The 21,735-nt window shown below is 43.2% G+C and overlaps 1 protein-coding gene across 3 annotated transcripts in view; it reads left to right on the forward strand.

Moving 5' to 3' along the window:
• LOC122543129 (disintegrin and metalloproteinase domain-containing protein 9-like) overlaps positions 1–21,735 on the forward strand; it is a 129,931-nt gene that overhangs the window by 62,528 nt on the left and 45,668 nt on the right. For all 3 annotated transcript variants that reach the window (XM_043681470.2, XM_043681471.2, XM_087984384.1), the window contains exons 6-10: positions 25–235; positions 7,289–7,354; positions 7,454–7,522; positions 18,714–18,883; positions 19,983–20,064. In XM_043681470.2, the coding sequence (XP_043537405.2) occupies positions 25–235; positions 7,289–7,354; positions 7,454–7,522; positions 18,714–18,883; positions 19,983–20,064 (598 nt within the window). The remainder of the gene's footprint in view (positions 1–24; positions 236–7,288; positions 7,355–7,453; positions 7,523–18,713; positions 18,884–19,982; positions 20,065–21,735) is intronic.

Here is a 21,735-nt window from a genome sequence, read left to right on the forward strand (position 1 = left end):
GTACCTGTCATTGTTTCTCCACAGAGGATTACTGCAGACAAGTGACACTCATTATGCAATTGAACCACTTGAGTCCTCCAGTACCTTCCAACATATTGTTTATCGTATGGAGGATCTGCTTGAAGAACATTTAGTCTGTGGAGTATCGGATTTGGCCAGCACTATGCAGCCAGTTGATCAGGAGCGTGCAGAACAACATTCCCATGATGGTCACAGTATGACGGGCTTCCTGCGCGTAAGTCATAAGGCCTTTTGTATTCAATTATTGCTAATCATTTGTACATCTCTTAATTACTGAGTTTGGAGCTCAGTGATAACATTTCTACCTCTGGTCCAGGAGGCCGAAGTTCAAGTCCCACCTGGCTGTGAGGTGTGTCAGAATATGTCTAAGCAGGTTAATTGAAGTTTTTTTCAATTGAAAAATGTATGAGGTTACAGAGATGAGCTTTCTATCCATTCATTTAGTAGGTGGAGGCACTGCTGGCAAGATCAGCATTTCTTGCACTTATGTAATTGCTCGAGAGAAGGGATGGTGAATCGTCTTCTTGACAATTCAGTGATTTGGTCATTTTCACAAACTATGCATGTTATCACCTAGTTCTGACTGCCAGATATACCTGAGACAAATTGCAGTGAGGGAGCCAGGTGACAGTTACATGTTAACAAAAGAATCAAGAACAAAAGAAAAGTACAGCACAGGAAAAGGCCTTCAGCCCTCCAAGCCTGTGCCAATCATCATGCCCTAACTGAACTAAAAATACAAACCTTCTTCCCTTAATCGGTCCATATCCCTCTCTTCCCTCCCTGTTCATGTAACCATCCAGATGCCCCTGAAATATTGCCAAAGTGCTTGCTTCCACCACCTCTTAGGGCAGTGCATTCCAGGCTCCTACCACTCTCTATATGAAAAACTTCCTTCGCACATCTCCTTTCAACTTTTCTCCTCTCAGTTTGAACCTGTGACCTCTTGTAATTGTAACCTCAGCTTTGGGAAAAAGCCTCTCGATATTTCTCATAATTCTGTAGACCTTTATCAGCCTCTCAGCCGCCATCTTTCCAGTGAAAACAATTGTGTTTTTTTTTAACCTTTCTCAATGCCAATGTCCTTGAGACCAGGCAACATCCTTCTCTGCACTCTCTCCAAAGCTTCCACATACTTCTGGTAGTGTGGTGACCAAAATAGCACACAATACTCCAAATGCAGCCTAATAAGGGTTTCATATAGGTGCAACATGGTTTGTCAACTCTTGTACTCCATGGTCTGGCCAATGATGGCAAGCATGCTATATGCCGCCTTAATCACTTTGGCCACCCGTGTTATCACTTTTAGGAACTGTGGACCTGCACAACCAGATCTGTCTGTATGTTAATGTTCCTAAGGGTTCTGCCATTTACAGTATGATTCACACCTAAATTTGATCCTCTAAAATGCATCACCTTGCATTTGTATGGATTAAACTCCATCTGCCAATTCTGTGCCCAAATCACCAATCTATTTGTATCCTTTCACAATTGTCGGCACTATCAGCAACTCCATCAATTTATGTGTCATCTGCAAACTTAGTAATCAGACCATCTGCATTTTCCTTTAGATTATTTATATGTACTACAAACAACAGAAGACCCAAGACTGATCCCTGTGGAACACCACTAGTTACCAATTCCCATTCTGAAAATCACCCTTTTACTGCTACCCTCTGTTTTCTGTGACGAAGCCAGTTTTGTATCCATCTAGCCAGCCCAGCCTGAATCCATGTCATTTTAGTTTTTGTAGCAATCTGCTATGTGGGACTTCATCAAAGTCCATGCTGAAGTCCACAGCCCTACCGTCACCGACTATCTTCGCCCCATCTTCAAAAATTTCAATCACGTTGGTGAGCCATGACCTTCCGTGTACATGCTGCCTGTCACTAACTAGTCCATTTTCTTCCAAATGTGCATATATTTTGTCCCTTGGTATCTTCTCCAAGAGCTTCCCCACCACAGATATCAGGCTCACTGGCCTATAATCTTCTTAAACAAGGGAACAATATTGGCTAATCTCCAGTCCTCTGTGAAGATATCTAATAACACCCCAGCTATTTCTTCCCTTGCCTCTTGCAGTAACCTGGGATAGATCCTATCTGGCCCTGGGGACTTGTCTACCTAAGTGCAATTTAGAATACCCAAATCTTCCTCCTTTACTATATTGACATTCGCCAGAGTATTCACACACTCGTCCCTTACCTCAACATTAGTCATGGCTTTCTTCTTGGTGAATACCAATACAAAGTATTAAGGATCTCTCCCACTTCCTGTGGCTCCACCCATAGCTTCCCTCCTTTGTCTTTGTGCGGGCCTATTCTTTACCTTGCTACCCTCCTTGTTCTAATATATGCATAAAAATAACAGGTATAATTGGGCATGAGCTAAGTGGATATACATGTATGTTATTACATTTTATATTTATTCTTGTATTATTTTTATGTATATTTATGGGCATGAGTATGGTCACTGATTTGAGGAAAGCAAATGTTTCCTGTAAATTACATCAGGTTACTAGTTGCCAAGCAGCTGACTTCATGGTTGTTGGAGTTTTGTGATGTGAGTCTAAAAACCACTGACAAGGGAAAATACATGCTTGGACACTGCCTAACCAACCTTTTAACTTCTGGTGTTTATCAGTTAGAAGTCTATTAGATTTCTTTGTACTAAGACTCACAAGTATGCCAAAATCAAGAACAGAATTTGCTGGAAAAGCTCAGCAGGTCTGGCAGCGTCTGGGGAGAGAAATCAGAGTTAACATTTTGGTTCAAGTGACCCTTCCTCAAAATCCAGCATCCACTATTCTTTTGGTTTTCACAAGAAAGCCAGACAGGGTAATGATGACAGATATCCTTTGCCATTTGTTAACCAGATGGATGTTTATGACACGTATTTCTTCATTTTTTCATGGGATGTGGGTATTGATGGCTTGGCCAGCATTTATGGTCCATTCTTAACTGCCTGTGAAATGAGTGGTTGCTGGGCAGAGAGTCAGCAGTCACACGTCGGCCTGACCAGTTAAGGATGGCAAACTTCCTTCTCCAAGGGACATGATTGAGCCAAAGGTTTTTTTTAGAACTATTGATAATGGATACATGGTCACCATTAGACTAGCTTTTCGTTCCAGATTTTTACTGAATTTTCATTTCAGTGTTGACCATGGTGGGATGGAAACCAACCCAGAACATTAGCTAGGGGCTCCACGTAACTCGTCCAGTGAGATTACCATCTTGCCACTATCTCCTGATCTTTGAAGTGTCACATTTTTCATCAATGGTTATTTATTAAAATTACAGTTGATTAAATAACTGAAGTCAAGCTGTTCAGCTGCCACAGTCGGATTCAGACTCTGATATTGCTATCTCAATATTTCATATCTCTTGGTAAAATTGAGCCCTCTCACTAAGTCTATGTTGGATCTTCCAACCTGCATGGTTTAAAAAACTTCTTTTATGAAGTGTAAAGGATGATTATTGTGGAAATAATTTTATTTTATGAACTTCAGATGTTCGTACTTATGCTGAAAAGCATTATTCATTATGCAGTGTGGTGAAGATTGAAATTGAGCAGTAAAAGAAAACGATACGGGAGTCATTGTCATGAGTTTGGTACTATTTCTTGCTTGGATTCTGGTTTGGGTCAAACTCATGATAATGACTCCATAAGACAAAGAAGCAGAAATTAGGCCATTCAGCCCATTAAGTCTACTCCATCATTCAAACATGGCTGATGTTTCTCAACCCCATCCTCCCGCTTTCACCCCATAACCCTTGATCCCCTTGATACTTAACAACCTATCTATCTCAGACTTAAATGTACTCAGTGGTTTTCTTTTACTGCTCAATGTCAATCTTCACCACACTGCATAATGGGAAATGCTTTTCAGCATAAATAGAAACATCACACCTGAAGTTCATAATATAAATATGAGTTATCATGCAGCCAAAAAGAGTTGGAGAGCACATAGACAATTCCACGAGTTGGAAACACAGGTGCGATTGTCAGTGAGGTGAGGAGGGATGTAGGATCACTCAGTGGCTAGTATATCCCCGTCACCTTTGCAGCAATTACATCTTTGATGGTGAGTTATTCCTCCCTGCACTTCCAATTTCTTTTCTGCAGTCTGAGTTAACTTCATCACCTCTGAGGAAATTTGAGCGAAAGTGGAATCTGGCTGGAATGAAGGATGATAATAATCGAGATGAGAGACTCCTGATGTTATATATCATTGTTTTACTTCACTGGATGCTGTTCTTGATAACTGCATAAAGTGAGGTCTGGAATGGTTTCACGTTTGCAACTCCCAAATCACTTTCAAATGCTTGAATCCAGTCATGATCTGCATATTTACGCATAAAATGGCCATCTAAATGAAGCTTCATAGTAATTCAGATTTAATGTTCAATGCTGAATGACACTGAACTTCCAAGTGTTAAATTAGAGGGCACCTGACAAAAATTTGGGTTGTACAGTATTCCCTGGATTTAACAAGTTGAGGTGCAATTTGATTGAGTGTTGAAAATATTAAGGGGATTACGGGCATAACCTAAAATATAGAAACAGAACTTTCAGGGAAAGTCATCATTTGTCTAAAATATGTTCTGCGTTTTGAAGTCAAACCATATTTGTGATGTGTTTTGAGATACTCACATAGTACCATGTGTAGAGTAAACATTTCAACTCCCAGCATTCTTCTTGTATGAGTCTGCAGTTTCACTCAAAATTCTGCTGTAAATTTTACAAGTGATAGTGTAATAAAAGCACACTGAAAACATCACTGAGTTGAAGAGTTCATATAGGAACAGGATATAATGAGAAAATCAACTTCTCCTTCCTTTAAATGCACATAAGTACAGCATGTTTCATTGTTTTCCTGAGTTGGCCCCAGTCCTGCAGCCTCTGTTTCTCTATCCAGCTCTTCAACTTCTGAGATTTGGAAAACCTGCTCAATTCATACGCAAAAGAACCTGAAGTCTATTTCTTAAAAAAAACTTCAGCATTAAACATCCTTCGGATGATTTGAGCAGGCTGTTGCAAATCTCAGAGGTTGAAGAGATTTTCAGTGTGCTTTTATTGTGCTATCAGTTATTACTTATAGTAAAACTTGCAGCAGAATTTTGTGTGAGTGTTCTTTGGGGGGGTCGGTGTGGACTTAGTGGGCCAAATAGCCTGCTTCCTCACAGTAGGGATTCTAAGTTTCTACATCCAGCAGTGGTGATGTTGGTGTCTGGGACATTGTCTGTCAGGTATGATTCTGTGAGTATGACTGTCAGACTGGTCTGTGAAACACGTCTTCCAGTTTTGGCATGAGCCTGCAGAAGAATTCAAAAACTGAGCCAGAACATAAAAGTAGGTCACCTCAGGTATTCTAAAGTGGGGACAGTAAACATGCAGCTAAACACTCAGACAACGTAGGGTTAATCAGACCTGGTTCAACTTAAGCAAACATATAGCCAAGCTATCTTACCGCAACTTGTCCCAATTCAGTGACACAACAGGAAAGTAAACCACATTCAAACTGTGTCGCAGAAGTTTGAGGGAAATGATCTGATGGTAAGTGCCATGTACTCAAAACACAATGTGATTGATCTATTACCAAGGCTTGAAAATCATTATGTAATTGGTCAATAGGAAGAAACCGAAGTATAATTGACGTGGATTTGTGTATAAAAATGTGATTGTAACCGCCAAAAGACAGACTTTCTGGGCAAAGGCAACCAATGTCCCTTTAAGGTTGAGACCCTCGGATTGCAAGTAATAAACGTGCTGTGAGTGTATGTAACAAGAATCCTGCGGTCTGAATAAATGTTCCTTCGACAAGCCCCCAGATATTAGTATTTTGGACTTTTCAGGGTCGATAGGGCTCTTTCTGTTGTTTTTTCTGGTGCCAAGATGGTCCATTTGGTTTAATTTCTTTGAGATTTTGGAGTAACTGATACAACTGAGTGATTCGCTTGGCCTTTTCAGAAGGCACAAAGCTGTGGGTCTGGAGTCACATGTTGTTCAGACCAGATGAGGATGGCAGATCCTGAAGGACATTAGTGAGCCAGGTGGGTTTTTCCAACAATCAACAATGGTTTCCGGGTTGTCAGTAGAATCTTAATTACAGTTTTTTTAATTGAATTAAATTGCCAGCATAGATTTAAACCTGGATCCCCAGGCAATCAGCTGAATTTCTGGAATAATTGTCTTGCAATATTGCCACTAAGCCATTGTCTCCCTTTTGTGAAGTCTTCAGATGATTTTCTGACTCCATGCTCAGTCTGAAACCTGAGCCACAGCTGACACCAATAGTGGGATGGGCAGCACTTTGAATAAGCATTACTTGAAACCTTTCCACCTAATTATGTAAATGACTGAAAATCACAAGGTTTGCCGACTTAAAAGTTTCCAAACCTGCACTGCCTCCCCAGAGATCACAAAAATTCAAAGAATGAAGCTCATATTGTGACTAATCATTTTCCCTCCACATTGCAGGAAAATGTCCAACCGTTGATGCTAAAAGAACCAAAATATTTCAAATGCATTGTTGGATCTGTGGACGGTTTGATTTTGGAATAAATTTAATTATACCTTTCAGCATGTATTGAGTGGTCTGTATATCCAACCAAAACATTTCTGGGATAGCTTGAAAGCTGCACTGTTGCACCTGGTCTGTATATTCTGGAGCATAAAATATCTGTTGCAGTCCTTGGAGCTCACTCATATTATTATGAACTGGGACATTCCAGATTCACATGGTTCTTTCACACTGAATAGGATTCTGACCATAGCCAAGCCAAGAGCTTTCATTGCAAAAGTGGAAGAACTGGAAATCAACCTGCACTCGTCCCAAATCATGCCATATGCACCACTCAAAGAATGAAGGCAGAGATCAATTATGTCACATATTTACCCCAGGTACAATATGGTGGCAAAGGTTATCGGAATTGTTGCAGAACAATGTGATTCTTCAAAATACTGTTTGTCTTACGATTTTCTAATGTCACTTCTGTTATCATAGAAGTGAATAGTTTTGTTTTAAAATGAAGTGAGTGAATATCTAGGGTTGACATTTAAAACCAATAAAATTACAGGCATATGAAATGATCTACTTATTATTCTCAAAGCTAAAGTGATTTAAGTACAATAGCATGGGTAATGATGGCATCCAACGGTCATAATCCAGACTGTTTATTCTTATCTACTCTGTGTGTTTGCACCTGGGAAAAATAGATCTTCAACTGTCACAGAAAGTTTACAAGTTTTTACTTTGTGTTCACAGAACAAACGGGCCATTTTGCCCCAGACTCGATATGTTGAGCTCTTTTTGGTTGTCGATAAGGACCTGGTAAGTATGAAAGCTGCTTTCTGTAACCAAAATGAAATGAGGTGTCTATAAAAGTGTAATTGCTCCCCTTAAATTTTATTTTTTTTTAATGTGTTCCAGTATGATATGACCAAGAATGAGACTGCTGTGAGGGAACAGATGGTTCAGCTTGCTAATTACCTTGATGGAGTAAGTTCATTTCCACAATTTCACTTCATGCTATGTGGAAAATTATTGTTGCCTTTTCTTGACTTCAGGCTTAAAATGCTCATGTATCTTGTCCCAAGTCTCCCAGTTTGGAGACTTCTCGCAGCCTGGCTATATTCATAGGTCAAGCAACACCACTGGGCAGTGAAGAAAAAGAAATTGGCTTTTCATAGTTTCTGTGTATACAGGTTTTAACTTGTAACAGGCAATTCTACAAGGACCTGAAGAAATTCTACTAAATACTGAACAATCTTCCATCATTATTCGACCTTGCCTTTCCTTGATTTGGAAGAGTTTGAAAGCTTGCGGTGATTTTAGTCTGAATTAGCATCCCACATGTATTCAATTTTTGACTTGAATTAAGTTGGACATGTTTTGAGTTAATGCACTAGATTCTGAATTATTAAGGAGCATTTGGTATTGCATTTGCTTTCTTAATGGGAGAGTTTCCCCGAATTCCACTGTGTGAAGGTTTAGATCAGAGGCACAAGGCTGGTGCAAACCAAGGGCAAACAAAGCGAAGACAGTGTGTGGGAACAGTCATTAATTTTCCAACTGTGTTGCATCGAACCAGAATAAAGTGCCTGCTTTTCTCTGAGGAGCAGGATATGAAGCTTTCAAATCTTAAAAATATTTGCAACCAACTGCTTTGGCTGGCTGACTGTGTACTGCAGACTATCTCATAAGAATATAGGAGCAGGATTAGACCATTCAGCCCCTGAAGCCTGCTGTGCTGTTCAAGATTATGGCTGATCATCTGCCTCAACGCTATTTTCCTGAGCTATCTCCCATGTCCCTTGATATCATTTGAATCTAGAAACCCATCTTGAACACACTCAATTACTGAGCTTCCAAAGCACTCCAAGTTAGAGAGTAAGATATTCGCTCCCCTCCAAGTGAAAGAAATCTTCCTCATGTCAGTGCTTAATGACTGTCTCTATAGTGTAGGGATGAGCAAACAGATAACTGGAAACAGAGCTTTGCTACAACAACTAATGGAGCACTTGATTTGAATGGTTCACAGCACCCACACTTGACATCTCTCCACTTCCTTCCAGTCTTATACAAACAACATCTGTTCAGCAAACCAACTTTTTATTCATCTTAATTATAGCATTGCCATCAGCAAAGGAATAGTTTGCACAGAAAATTTCACTGAACAATTGTTTTGCATACCCAGAAATGATTTTTAAATGTTTTTCTATTCTGGGTAATCTCTTAGTCGTATGTGCCATCAGAAAAGGTAAAAAAGATTAGGTGTTTATTGCGGTTCATTTAATATTTACTAGACCTATATTTAATATTTAATAGTCAGTGAGTTCTTGCAGCTTGAGTCTGGCTCTGCTATGCAGCAACTCTCAGTCCATCAGGGACCTCTGACCAAGCTGAACTTTTGGTACAAGGTTGACAACTAGTCCCAAGGATTCAGTAGTTGTCATAATGAGAGATAACATCAAGCTATATCCATACTGCATGGCAGCTTGTGCTTTCTGACTTGATGAACCATTTCTACTGGATGGCTGGAGGGCAGACCCTCTATTCGGCCTTTTCTTTCTGTTGAGACATTTCTGTCTGTCCAAGGCACACAAGGTGGCTGAGCACAGTGCTTATATCATTTTAGAATTAGCATTCCAGGGTTAATCAAGTAGCGGTGCCTCAGAATTCTGAAAGTGAATTTGGTTATTGTAGCAACCAATAGGGTGACTACATCTCATGCCTTCTCCATCCATACCTGGCAACTTGTTCTCTACAGTTCTGGTTGACAATTGATGAGGAAGAGAATTTCCTTTGCAACAGGAATTTGCTTTCATGTAACTGTACCCCAGCATCTCTGGGAGGAAGAAAATCTCTGCTAAAAGCCATATTTCCTGCTGCACCGACTCCAGCCTCTCCCTGTCTCCGTCAATCAGTTTATTACTTCACTCACACTATTGCTGTAATAAGGTGGCCACACTGCCAGATTTTACAGTTTCTCGTTGACAAGCTAAGGGTTTTCAACTTATCGAAAAGACAGGGAGGTGAGCAGAGGGGGCGGGGTTGCCTTGTTAGTTAAGAACAAAATTAAATCTATGGTGCTGAATGACACAGCGTCAGATGATGTGGAGTCTGTGTGGGTGGAATTGAGGAACCACAAAGGCAAAAAAACCATAATGGGAGTTATGTACAGACCTCCTAACAGTGGTCAGGACCAGGGGTGCAACATGTACCGGGAAATAGAGAAGGCATGTCAGAAAGGCCAGGTCACAGTGATCATGGGAGACTTCAATATGCAGGTGGACTGGGTAAATAATGTTGCCAGTGGATCCAAAGAAAGGGAATTCATGGAATGCTTACAGGATGGCTTTTTGGAACAGCTTGTCATGGAGCCCAAGAGGGAGCAGGCTATTCTGGACCTAGTGCTATGTAATGAACCAGACTTTATAAAAAATCTTAAAGTAAGGGAATACTTAGGAAGCAACGATCATAATATGGTAGAGTTCAGTCTGCAGTTTGAAAGAGAGAAGGCAAAATCGGATGTAATAGTGTTACAGTTAAATAAAGGTAATTATGAGGGCATGAGAGAGGAACTGACGAAAATAGACTGGAAGCAGAGCCTAGCAGGGAAGACAGTAGAGCAAAAATGGCAGGAGTTTGTGGGTAAAATTGAGGACACTGTACAGAGGTTCATCCCCAAGAAGAGAAAGATTATCCGGGGAGGGATTAGACAGCCATGGCTGACAAAGGAAGTCAGGAAATCTATCAAAGAAAAAGAGAGAGCCTATAAAGTGGCCAAGAGCACTGGGAAATCAGAAGATTGGGAAGGCTACAAAAACAAACAGAGGATAACAAAGAGAGAAATAAGGAAGGAGAGGATCAAATATGAAGGTAGGCTTGCCAGTAATATTAGAAATGATAGTAAAAGTTTCTTTCAATACATAAGAAACAAACGACAGGCAAGAGTAGACATTGGGCCACTTCAAACTGATGCTGGAAGCCTAGTGATGGGAGATAAGGAAATAGCAGGAGAACTTAATAAGTACTTTGCATCAGTCTTCACAGTGGAAGACATGAGTAATATCCCAACAATTAAAGGGAGTCAGGGGGCTGAGTTGAGTATGGTTGCCATTACAAAAGAGAGAGTGCTAGAAAAGCTAAAAGGTCTTAAAATTGATAAATCTCCTGGCCCCGATGGGTTACATCCTAGAGTTCTGAGGGAGGTGGCTGAGGAAATAGCGGAGATCTTTCAAAAGTCACTGGAGTCAGGGAAAGTCCTGGATGATTGGAAGATCGCTGTTGTAACCCCCTTGTTCAAGAAAGGATCAAGGCAAAAGATGGAAAATTAAAGGCCAATCAGCCTAACCTTGGTTGTTGGTAAAATTCTAGAATCCATCATTAAGGATGAGGTTTCTAAATTCTTGGAAGAGCAAGGTTGGATTAGAACAAGTCAACATGGATTTAGTAAGGGGAGGTCGTGCCTGACAAACCTGTTGGAGTTCTTTGAAGAGGTGACAAGTAGGTTAGACCGGGGAAACCCAGTGGATGTGGTCTACCTAGACTTCCAAAAGGCCTTTGATAAGGTGCCACACAGGAGGCTGCTGAGCAAGGTGAGGGCCCATGGTGTTCGAGGTGAGCTACTGGTATGGATTGAGGATTGGCTGTCTGACAGAAGGCAGAGAGTTGGGATAAAAGGTTCTTTTTCGGAATGGCAGCCGGTGACAAGCGGTGTCCCGCAGGGTTCAGAGTTGGGGCCGCAGTTGTTCACATTATATATTAATGATCTGGATGAAGGGACTGGGGGCATTCTCGCGAAGTTTGCTGATGATACAAAGTTAGGTGGACAGGCAGGTAGTACTGAGGAAGTGGGGAGGCTGCAGAAGGAGAGTGGTCCAGGAAATGGCTGATGGAATTCAATGTGAGCAAATGCGAGGTCTTGCACTTTGGGAAAAAGAATAGAAGCATGGATTACTTTCTAAACAGTGAGAAAATTTGTAAAGCCAAAGTACAGAGGGATCTGGGAGTGCTAGTTGAGGATTCTCTAAAGGTAAACATGCAGGTTGAGTCCGTGATTAAGAAAGCGAATGCAATGTTGTCAATTATCTCAAGAGGGTTGGAATATAAAAGCACTGTTGTGCTACTGAGACTTTATAAAGCTCTGGTTAGGCCCCATTTGGAGTACTGTGTCCAGTTTTGGTCCCCACACCTCAGGAAGGACATACTGGCACTGGAGCGTGTCCAGTGGAGATTCATACGGATGATCCCTGGAATGGTAGGTCTAACATATGAGGAACGGCTGAGGATCCTGGGATTGTATTCATTGGAGTTTAGAAGATTAAGGGGAGATCGAATAGAAACTTACAAGATAATACATGGCTTGGAAAGGGTGGACGCTAGGAAATTGTTTCCGTTAGGCGAGGAGACTAGGACCCGTGGACACAGCCTGAGAATTAGAGGGGGTAAATTCAGAACAGAAATGCGGAGACATTTCTTCAGCCAGAAAGTGGTGGGCCTGTGGAATTCATTGCCACAGAGTGCAATGGAGGCTGGGACGCTAAATGTCTTCAAGGCAGAAATTGATAAATTCTTGATGTCACAAGGAATTAAGGGCTACGAGGAGAATGCAGGTAAGTGGAGTTGAAATGCCCATCAGCCATGATTGAATGGCGGAGTGGACTCAATGGACCGAATGGCCTTACTTCCGCTCCTATGTCTTATGGTCTTATGATAGCAACAGCACAACAATCGAACATTAGAGGCTTCCAGGACAATTGCTTTTGTTAACTGGTGATGCTTCTAAAAAATGAATGTTCTTCCTCCACCACTCAGCAGAAATAAAGTCAGGAATGTGAAATACAGAATTTTCAGTATGTGGATACCTTTGTAAGACTTGTAGGGTTTTTCTGAGAAATAACATCAACCTGTCTAATGCAATGGCTTAACCTTTGCATTGTGCAATTCTGCAAAATATCACAGAATTCCAGAACTGTGCAGAAAATGCCATTTCAGCTCATCATTTGTACCAACTCTGAGTTTTTAAACCCAATTCCTTGGGTTTACTCTGAAACTCTTGTTCAATTAGAAGCAATCATCCAATACCCTTTTGAATGTTTGAATTTAAACTGCCTCCACCACACTTCTAAGAATGCATGCTGCATTCTAAACTACTTGCAGTATTGAAATAAATTGTCTCATCCTGCATGTGGCTTTTTTGCACATCATTTCAAATATGTGCTGCCTGGTTCTTAATCCATTTATGAGACGGAACAGTTTTCCCTATCCACTCTGTATAGATCTCCTCATGATATCAGAGTCATAGAGATGTACAGCATTGAAACAGACTCTTTGGTCCAACTCGTCCATGTGATCAAATCTCCTAAACTAATCTAGTTCCATTTGCCTGCACTTAGCCTATATGCTACTAAACCCTTCTTATTCATATAGCCATCCAAATGCCTTTTAAATGTTGTAATTGTACCATCCTCCACCACTTCCTCTGGCAGCTCATTCCATACATGCACCACTCTCCGCATAAAAAAGCTGCCCCTACTCCTGTACTCTGACCAATAAAGGAAAGCATACCAAACATCATCTTCACTATCCTATCTACCTGCGACTCCACATTCAAGGAGCTATGAACCTGCAGTCCAAGATCTCTTTGTTCAGCAACACTCCGTAGGAACCTACCATTAAGTGTATAAGTCCTGCTAAGATTTGCTTTCCCAAAATGCAGCACCTCGCATTTATTTGAATTAAACTCCATCTGCCACTTCTCAGTCCATTGGCCCATCTGGTCCAGATCCAGTTGTAATCTGAGATAACCCTCTTTGCTGTCCACTACACCTCCAATTTTGGTGTCATCTGCAAACTAACTATACCTCCTATGTTCTTATCCAAATAATTTATATAAATGACAAAAAGCAGTGGACCCAGCACCGATCCTTGTGGCACACCACTGGTCATAGGCCTCGAGTCTGAAAGGCAACTCTCCATCACCACCCTCTGTCTTCTACCTTTGAGCCAGTACTGTATCCAAATGGTTAATCCTCCCTGTATTCCATGAGATCTAACCTTGTTAACCAGTCGACCATGGGGAACCTTGTCGAATGCCTGACTGAAGTCCATATAAATCATGACCACCACTCTGCCCTCATCAGTCCTCTTTGTTACTTCTTCAAAAAACACTATCAAGTTTGTTGGACCTGGTTTCCCATGGATAAAACCATGTTGCCTATCCCTAATCAGTCCTTACCTTTCCAAGTACATGTATATCCTGTCCCTCAGGATCCCCTCCAACAACTTGCCCACAACTGATGACTGGCTCACTGGTCTATAGTTCCCTAACTTTTCCTTACCACCCTTCTTAAATAATAGCACCACGTTAGCCACCTCCAGTCTTCTGGCACCTCATCTGTGACTATCGATGATATAAATACCTCAGCAACAGGCCCAGCAATCACTTCCCTAGCTCTAAACTTCTATTGAGTCTCCTCTTAGCCTTCTGCTTATTTGAGAAAAATAATCCCTGCTGCAAAAAATGGAGGTGCACTAAATTTGAAGCACACCTAAATATTCACGAATTGAAAATTCATGATGTTGATTCATTTTCTCCATTTGTTTGTGGGATGTGGCCATTTTCGGTAGTTGTTGTCTTGCAGTTGATGTCATTTGTGGAACCATTAAACTTATTTCAGAACATAGGATGGAGGAATATCAGATTTAAGAGCAGGAGTAGACCATTTGGAGCCTCAAGGAGAAAGTGAGGACTGCAGATGCTGGAGATCAGAGCTGAAAATGTGTTGCTGGAAAAGCGCAGCAGGTCAGGCAGCATCCAAGGAACAGGAGAATCGACATTTCGGGCATAAGCCCTTCTTCAGGAATGAGGAAAGTGTGTCCAGCAGGCTAAGATAAAAGGTAGGGAGGAGGGACTTGGGGGAAGGGGCGTTGGAAATGCGATAGGTGGAAGGAGGTCAAGGTGAGGGTGATAGGCCAGAGTGGGGTGGGGGCGGAGAGGTCAGGAAGAAGATTGCAGGTTAGGAAGGCGGTGCTGAGTTTGAGGGATTTGACTGAGACAAGGTGGGGGGAGGGGAAATGAGGAAACTGGAGAAATCTGAGTTCGTCCCTTGTGGTTGGAGGGTTCCTAGGCGGAAGATGAGGCGCTCTTCCTCCAACCGTCGTGTTGCTATGGTCTGGCGATGGAGGAGTCCAAGGACCTGCATGACCTTGGTGGAGTGGGAGGGGGAGTTGAAGTGTTGAGCCACGGGGTGGTTGGGTTGGTTGGTCCTTGTGTCCCAGAGGTGTTCTCTGAAACGTTCCACAAGTAGGCGGCCTGTCTCCCCAATATAGAGGAGGCCACATTGGGTGCAGCGGATGCAATAAATGATGTTTGTGGAGGTGCAGGTGAATTTGTGGCGGACATGGAAGGATCCCTTGGGGCCTTGGAGGGAATAAGGGGGGAGGTGTGGGCGCAAGTTTTGCATTTCTTGCGGTTGTAGGGGAAGGTGCCAGGAGTGGAGGTTGGGTTGGTGGGGGGTGTGGACCTGACGGAGTCATGGAGGGAGTGGTCTTTTCGGAACGCTGATAGGGGAGGGGAGGGAAATATATCCCTGGTGGTGGGGTCCGTTTGGAGGTGGCGGAAATGACGACGGATGATACGCTGTATATGGAGGTTGGTGAGGTGGTAGGTGAGGACCAGTGGGGTTCTGTCCTGGTGGCAGTTGGAGGGGCGGGGCTCAAGGGCGGAGGAGCAGGAAGTGGAGGAGATGCGATGGAGGGCATCGTCGACCACATCTGGGGGGAAATTGCGGTCTTTGAAGAAGGAGGCCATCTGGGTTGTATGGTTTTAGAACTGGTCCTCCTGGGAGCAGATGCAGCGGAGACGAAGGAATTGGGAATATGGGTTGGTGTTTTTACAGGGGGCAGGATGGGAGGAGGTGTAGTCTAGGTAGCTGTGGGAGTCGATCGGTTTATAGTAAATGTCCGTGTTGATTCGGTCGCCCGAGATAGAAATGAAAAGGTCTAGGAAGGGGAGGGAGGAGTCTGAGACGGTCCAGGTGAAATTGAGGTCGGGGTGGAAGGTGTTGGTAAAGTGGATGAACTGTTCAACCTCCTCGTGGGAGCACGAGGCAGTACCGATACAGTCATCAATGTAGCGGAGGAAAAGGTGGGAGGTGGTGCCAGTGTAGCTGCGGAAGATGGACTGTTCCACATATCCTACGAAGAGGCAGGCATAGCTGGGGCCCATGCGGGTGCCCATGGCTACTCCTTTGGTTTGGAGGAAGTGGGAGGATTGGAAAGAGAAGTTGTTCAGGGTGAGGACCAGTTCAGTCAGTTGAAGGAGGGTGTCAGTGGAAGGGTACTGGTTGGTACGGCGGGAAAGGAAGAAGCGGAGGGCTTTAAGTCCTTCGTGATGGGGGATGGAGGTGTACAGGGACTGGATGTCCATGGTGAAGATAAGGCGTTGGGGACCGGGGAAGCGAAAATCATGGAGGAGGTGGAGGGCGTGGGTGGTGTCCCGAACGTAGGTGGGGAGTTCTTGGACTAAGGGGGACAGGACCGTGTCGAGGTATGCAGAGATGAGTTCGGTGGGGCAGGAGCAGGCTGAGACAATGGGTCGGCCGGGGCAGTCAAGTTTGTGGATTTTGGGTAGGAGGTAGAAATGGGCAGTGCGGGGTTGTGGGACTATGAGGTTGGAGGCGGTGGATGGGAGGTCCCCTGAGGTGATGAGGTTATGGATGGTCTGGGAGATGATGGTTTGGTGTTGGGAGGTGGGGTCATGGTCACGGGGGCAGTAGGAGGAGGTGTCTGCGAGCTGGCGTTTAGCCTCAGCAGTGTAAAGGTCGGTGCGCCAAACTACTACCGCACCTCCCTTGTCTGCCGGTTTGATAGTGAGGTTGGGGTTGGAACGGAGGGAGTGGAGGGCTGCACGTTCCGAGGGTGAGAGGTTGGAGTGCGTGAGAGGGGTGGAGAAGTTGAGGCGGTTAATGTCGCGGCGGCAGTTGGCTATGAAGAGATCGAGGGCGGGTAAGAGGCCAGCACAGGGTGTCCAGGTGGATGGGGTGTGTTGGAGGCGGGAGAAGGGGTCGTCAGAGGATGGGCGAGAATCCTGGTTGAAGAAGTAGGCACGGAGGCGAAGGTGGCGGAAGAATTGTTCGATGTCACGCCGCGTGTTGACCTCGTTAATCCGAGAGCGTAGGGGGATGAAGGTGAGGCTGAAAATGTGTTGCTGGAAAAGCGCAGCAGATCAGGCAGCATCCAAGGAACAGGAGAATCGACGTTTCGGGCATAAGCCCTGCATCTGCAGCCCTCACTTTCTCTCTCTGATGAAGGTGAGGCCTCTGCTGAGGACTCAATGATGTGACCTCCTCCACTTCCTGCTCCTCTGCCCTTGAGCCCCGCCCCTCCAACCGCTACCAGCACAGAACCCCACTGGTCGTCACCTACCACCCCACCAACCTCCATATACAGCGTATCATCCGTCGTCATTTCCGCCACCTCCAAACGGACCCCATCACCAGGGATATATTTCCCTCCCCTCCCCTATCAGCGTTCCGAAAAGACCACTCCCTCTGTGACTCCCTCGTCAGGTCCACACCCCCCACCAACCCAACCTCCACTCCAGGCACCTTCCCCTGCAACCGCAAGAAATGCAAAACTTACGCCTACACCTTCCCCCTTACTTCCCTCCAAGGCCCCAAGGGATACTTCCATATCCGCCACAAATTCACCTGCACCTCCACAAAGATCATTTATTGCATCCGCTGCACCCGATGTGGCCTCCTCTATATTGGGGAGACAGGCCGCCTACTTGTGGAACGTTTCAGAGAACACCTCTGGGACACAAGGACCAAACCAACCCAACCACCCCGTGGCTCAACACTTCAACTCCCCCTCCCACTCCACCAAGGACATGCAGGTCCTTGGACTCCTCCATCGCCAGACCATAGCAACACGACGTTTGGAGGAAGAGCGCCTCATCTTCTGCCTAGGAACCCTCCAATCACAAGGGATGAACTCAGATTTCTCCAGTTTCCCTCATTTCCCCTCCCCCCACCTTGTCTCAGTCAAATCCCTCAAACTCAGCACCGCCTTCCTAACCTGCAATCTTCTTCCTGACCTCTCCGCCCCATCCCACTCTGGCCTATCACCCTCACCTTGACCTCCTTCCACCTATCGCATTTCCAACGCCCCTTCCCCCAAGTCCCTCCTCCCTACCTTTTATCTTAGCCTGCTGGACACACTTTCCTCATTCCTGAAGAAGGGCTTATGCCCGAAACGTCGATTCTCCTGTTCCTTGGATGCTGCCTGACCTGCTGCGCTTTTCCAGCAACACATTTTGAGCATTTGGAGCCTCAACCATGCTTTACCATTCAATAAGATCGCAGCTGATCTGATTGTGTCCTCAACTCCATTTTCCTGTCTGCCTCCCATAACTCTTGACTCTCTTATCCTTGTAATATATGCATTCCCACAGTGCTATGAGGAAATTTCAGGATTTTGAGCCAGTGAAGATGAAGATTTTTTGCCTTTGCTGATGCTGCTTGGTATGTTTCTCAGGTTGTTGATATGGTGATTGTCGTTTCATAACAAGTGAAATTCAGCAAGATTTCATCATGAATGGCCACTTGTTGAAATAAGTTTGTGTTCTCTGTTGCCTGACACATCAAAAATGTAAATCATTCAATTTTTTTCCCTCAAAGGATGATAGGATCACTACACTGTGGAAGAAGGCCATTTGGCCCATTGAGTCCACATTGACCATCCAAAGAGCATCCATCCAGACCCCCCACCTCCCCATCTCCATAACTGAATTTCCCATGGCTAATCCATCTAGCCTGCACATCCCTGGATACTACAGGACAATTTATCATGGCCAGTCCGCCTCACCTCACCTGTGGGATGAAATCGGAGCATCTGGGCTAATGTCACGCAGACACATGGACCATGTACATGCTCCACTCAGTCATCCGCGTTCCTGGCACTGTGATGATTACTCCTTCCTGTTGTTGTGGTCTGCCTTTGACATTGGAAAACTCCCATGAGAAACTAAGGAAAATATATATAATTGTGGAATCATATGGAATTCTTTCTTTGCCATTGAGTACATTGCCAGTGTTTTGATTAAATTGAACTTTTGGCCATTCAACAAGAAATAAATTGGAGCTATCGTCACAAGTGAACTGCATTTCTCCCTCCTCAGATGTACAGTTCCATGAACATCCGCATTGTTCTGGTTGGTTTGGAAATATGGTCAAGGAAGAATCAAATCAGCATCGAAGGAGGAGCAGGTGAAGTGTTGGGGCGTTTTGTACAATGGCGAGAGAGGGACTTATTGCCTCGTCGCAGGCATGACACTGCGCATTTAATTCTGTGAGTTTTTTGGTGTCTCAGTGGAGAATGCTTGGAATGTGATGCGTTGTATAATGAAAGTTAACTTTTCTGAAGGAGGCTCACTTTGATATTTTCCAATGATGTGGAGAAATCTCATTGGTTTTCTGTCCTCTTCAGTGGTTTATTTCATGTCATCTCAATGTGACCAAATCCTGATTGTTAATTTGCTAAGGTCTTGGGAAAGAAGATGAAGTTGTTGTGGGAAAGGAAATTATTCAACATTTGCAGTTGGAAAAACTTATTTTAAAACCAAGTTTGTTTCTTAATTCATCAACAGGAGAAGCCGTTTGTCCATTTAGTCAAGTTCAGGAGTGTTCGCCTTCTGAAAATACAGCTCGATTTTTCCACTTTTCCTTTTCCATGTATTTTAAAAAGCAACCACATACTTCTCCAGTTATTTGGAAATAAAAACAGGAGAAGGTCATTGGCACCTTAATCCTGCTCCACGATTCAATAAGATCGTTCTTCATCTGCTATCTTCCCACTGTTCGCATATTCTTGACTCCCTTAAATATCTAAAAATCTGTCTTTTTCTATTTTGAAAAGACTTGATAGCTGAGCATGCACAGCTCTCTGCAGTAGACAGTTTCCCAAGATTCACACAACCGTTTGAATGAAGACATTTCTCCTCATCTCAATTCTAAATGGCCATCCCTTTGGATGGTAGGTGCACCCTAAATATTATTTCTTGCAACGATTCAAAGAATGCGTTCAGGCAGATTTTTATTGCGTGTGTCCCTTGACTTTAAGAGAATTCATCTTTGAGGACACTTTATGCTGTGTTATATACAATGTTGCAATGCTGCCCTGCAGTTTATCAGCTGTGGGTCTGCAAGCTACATACACAAATCAGTTGGTTTGTTGCAAAATCTGCTTCATAACTAGTAATGTGTTTCACTATGTTAAATGAATTAACCCATAGAGTTAATCAATGCCTTCTGAACGATTATTTGATTGTTGTCATTAACATGACAATTTTTACTGAAAAAGCATATGCCTGAAGTCAGTAGGGAGGAAATGATATCCCATGAAAAAAAAAACTTGTTTTTGTTGATTGAGTTACTTCTCCATCTTTCAGGAAGAAGGGATTTGGTGAGACTGCAGGAATGGCCTTTGTGAGCACTATTTGTTCAAGGAGCCACAGTGGAGGAATCAATGTGGTATGGAATCATTTTTTTTGTAAAGAAAGAAATGAACTGTGAAGCAAAATGTGGGTGGGAGAGGGAATTACTCCTTCTCCGACATAGTGCTGAAACTGCATTCTGGCAAAACAGTCTTTTACCCTTTTCTCAGTTTTGGAGTATCCTTCTCTGCTCCATTTGGGAGCTGAGTTTGGGAATTCTGTCAAGTGAATGGTGGCTGTAGACATAGAAGTGCTGTACTGTGAATGCACGGCAAATCACCAACTCTTAGAATAGTGAAGTTCTTGCCTGTGGGTCTGGTGTTTTTTTTGTTTCATGGAATTCTGTGTTAATATCCCATCCAAAAAACACAAATTTATGGTTAACACAGTTAAACAAAATCATGAGTGTTAATTTTATCCAAGTATAACGCATGGTGTATTGAAGTATCTCTTGTTTCAGGAAATGAAGTGGCAGCTATCCAACAGTTCAGTACTCATGGTCATACTCCAAAAAACAACTGTATTTAAACAGAATTCAAATCCACACTTCTCTGTGAGAGCTCGATTTCAGATCGCCATACTGTACAAAATTCTCAGCTCATTGATTATGAGCTCTCCACATTTATCCAAATTCTCACTCACTTTATCCTTTATTAATATATCCATGATCTGTTCCCTAATTCCATTAGATCGCATGCATTGTTTCAAACCATATCAGATGATAAGTCATTTTCTACCACACTTGCCTTCAGCATTTAAATTAATTGAAATGATAGTTCCAAATAATTGCACAGCTTCATGCGATGGAAAGTGTTTGTTTCCTTTAAGAGGAGTAAAAGTAACCTCATGCACTATGTTCCAAATTACTCCATTGTTCTTTCAGGGAATTTGCTTTATTTATATCACACTTCCAATTTCTCTTTTCTCTCCTCCTCTGGCTGCCTTGTATGTGAGTGTGTTACCTGCTTTAGTCAGAAAGATGCAATGGGTAAAATTAGAATTTCAGAGTTTCTACACCCTCTGTGACTCTTTGAGTACAAACTCATGAATGAAATCACATGCTATTTTCTAGGTGGGCAATTACTTATTTTTGTCACTGATTTGCTCACTCTTCGGATGAGCAGAGGCCACATCTGCTCAAGCTCTTATTACAGGGAGCCTGCCAAACCACAGTCATGTTTACCATATTGAAAACCTTAAAACCTTTCGAAGCTCTTAACAGTTTCCATGTTTCCCTTAAAAATAAAAGTTGCGTTTTTATTTTTATTTACTAAGTGAGTAAGCAGGCCATTGATTACCTGGTTTGATGACCTTGGGAAAATGGGTGGTGGGTTGGCTTAAACCTCTCCAGTCAGTAAGGGAATGTTGAGCAGGGATCTCCAAGCATTTAGTGGTGCATTGGCAATGTTTTCATGTTAAGACACTGAGGGATTTGGAGGAAATCATGGAAGTTTTGATGTTCCCAGAGCGTTACTGCAATTGCTTTTCTGGGTTATATGGAGTATGGGCTAGAAGATATTGTAGGACTAAGAATGACTAGTTGCTGCATTCTGTAGACAGTACAGTATGGTGTCTCAGTGGCAGAGCACATTGTTCTGGTGGCAGAGGTGCCAATCAAGTGATTAAATCTATTTTGGAAGTTGGAGGTTGTGAGGAACTGAGAAACTTCTTAACGATATTTAATGTCTTAGTGTGGTGAAGCTATACA

This window comes from Chiloscyllium plagiosum, unplaced genomic scaffold (assembly GCF_037043375.1).
Source record: "Chiloscyllium plagiosum isolate Xiang-an unplaced genomic scaffold, Cpla_swu_hap1 HiC_scaffold_48, whole genome shotgun sequence".
Taxonomy (NCBI): domain Eukaryota; kingdom Metazoa; phylum Chordata; class Chondrichthyes; order Orectolobiformes; family Hemiscylliidae; genus Chiloscyllium; species Chiloscyllium plagiosum.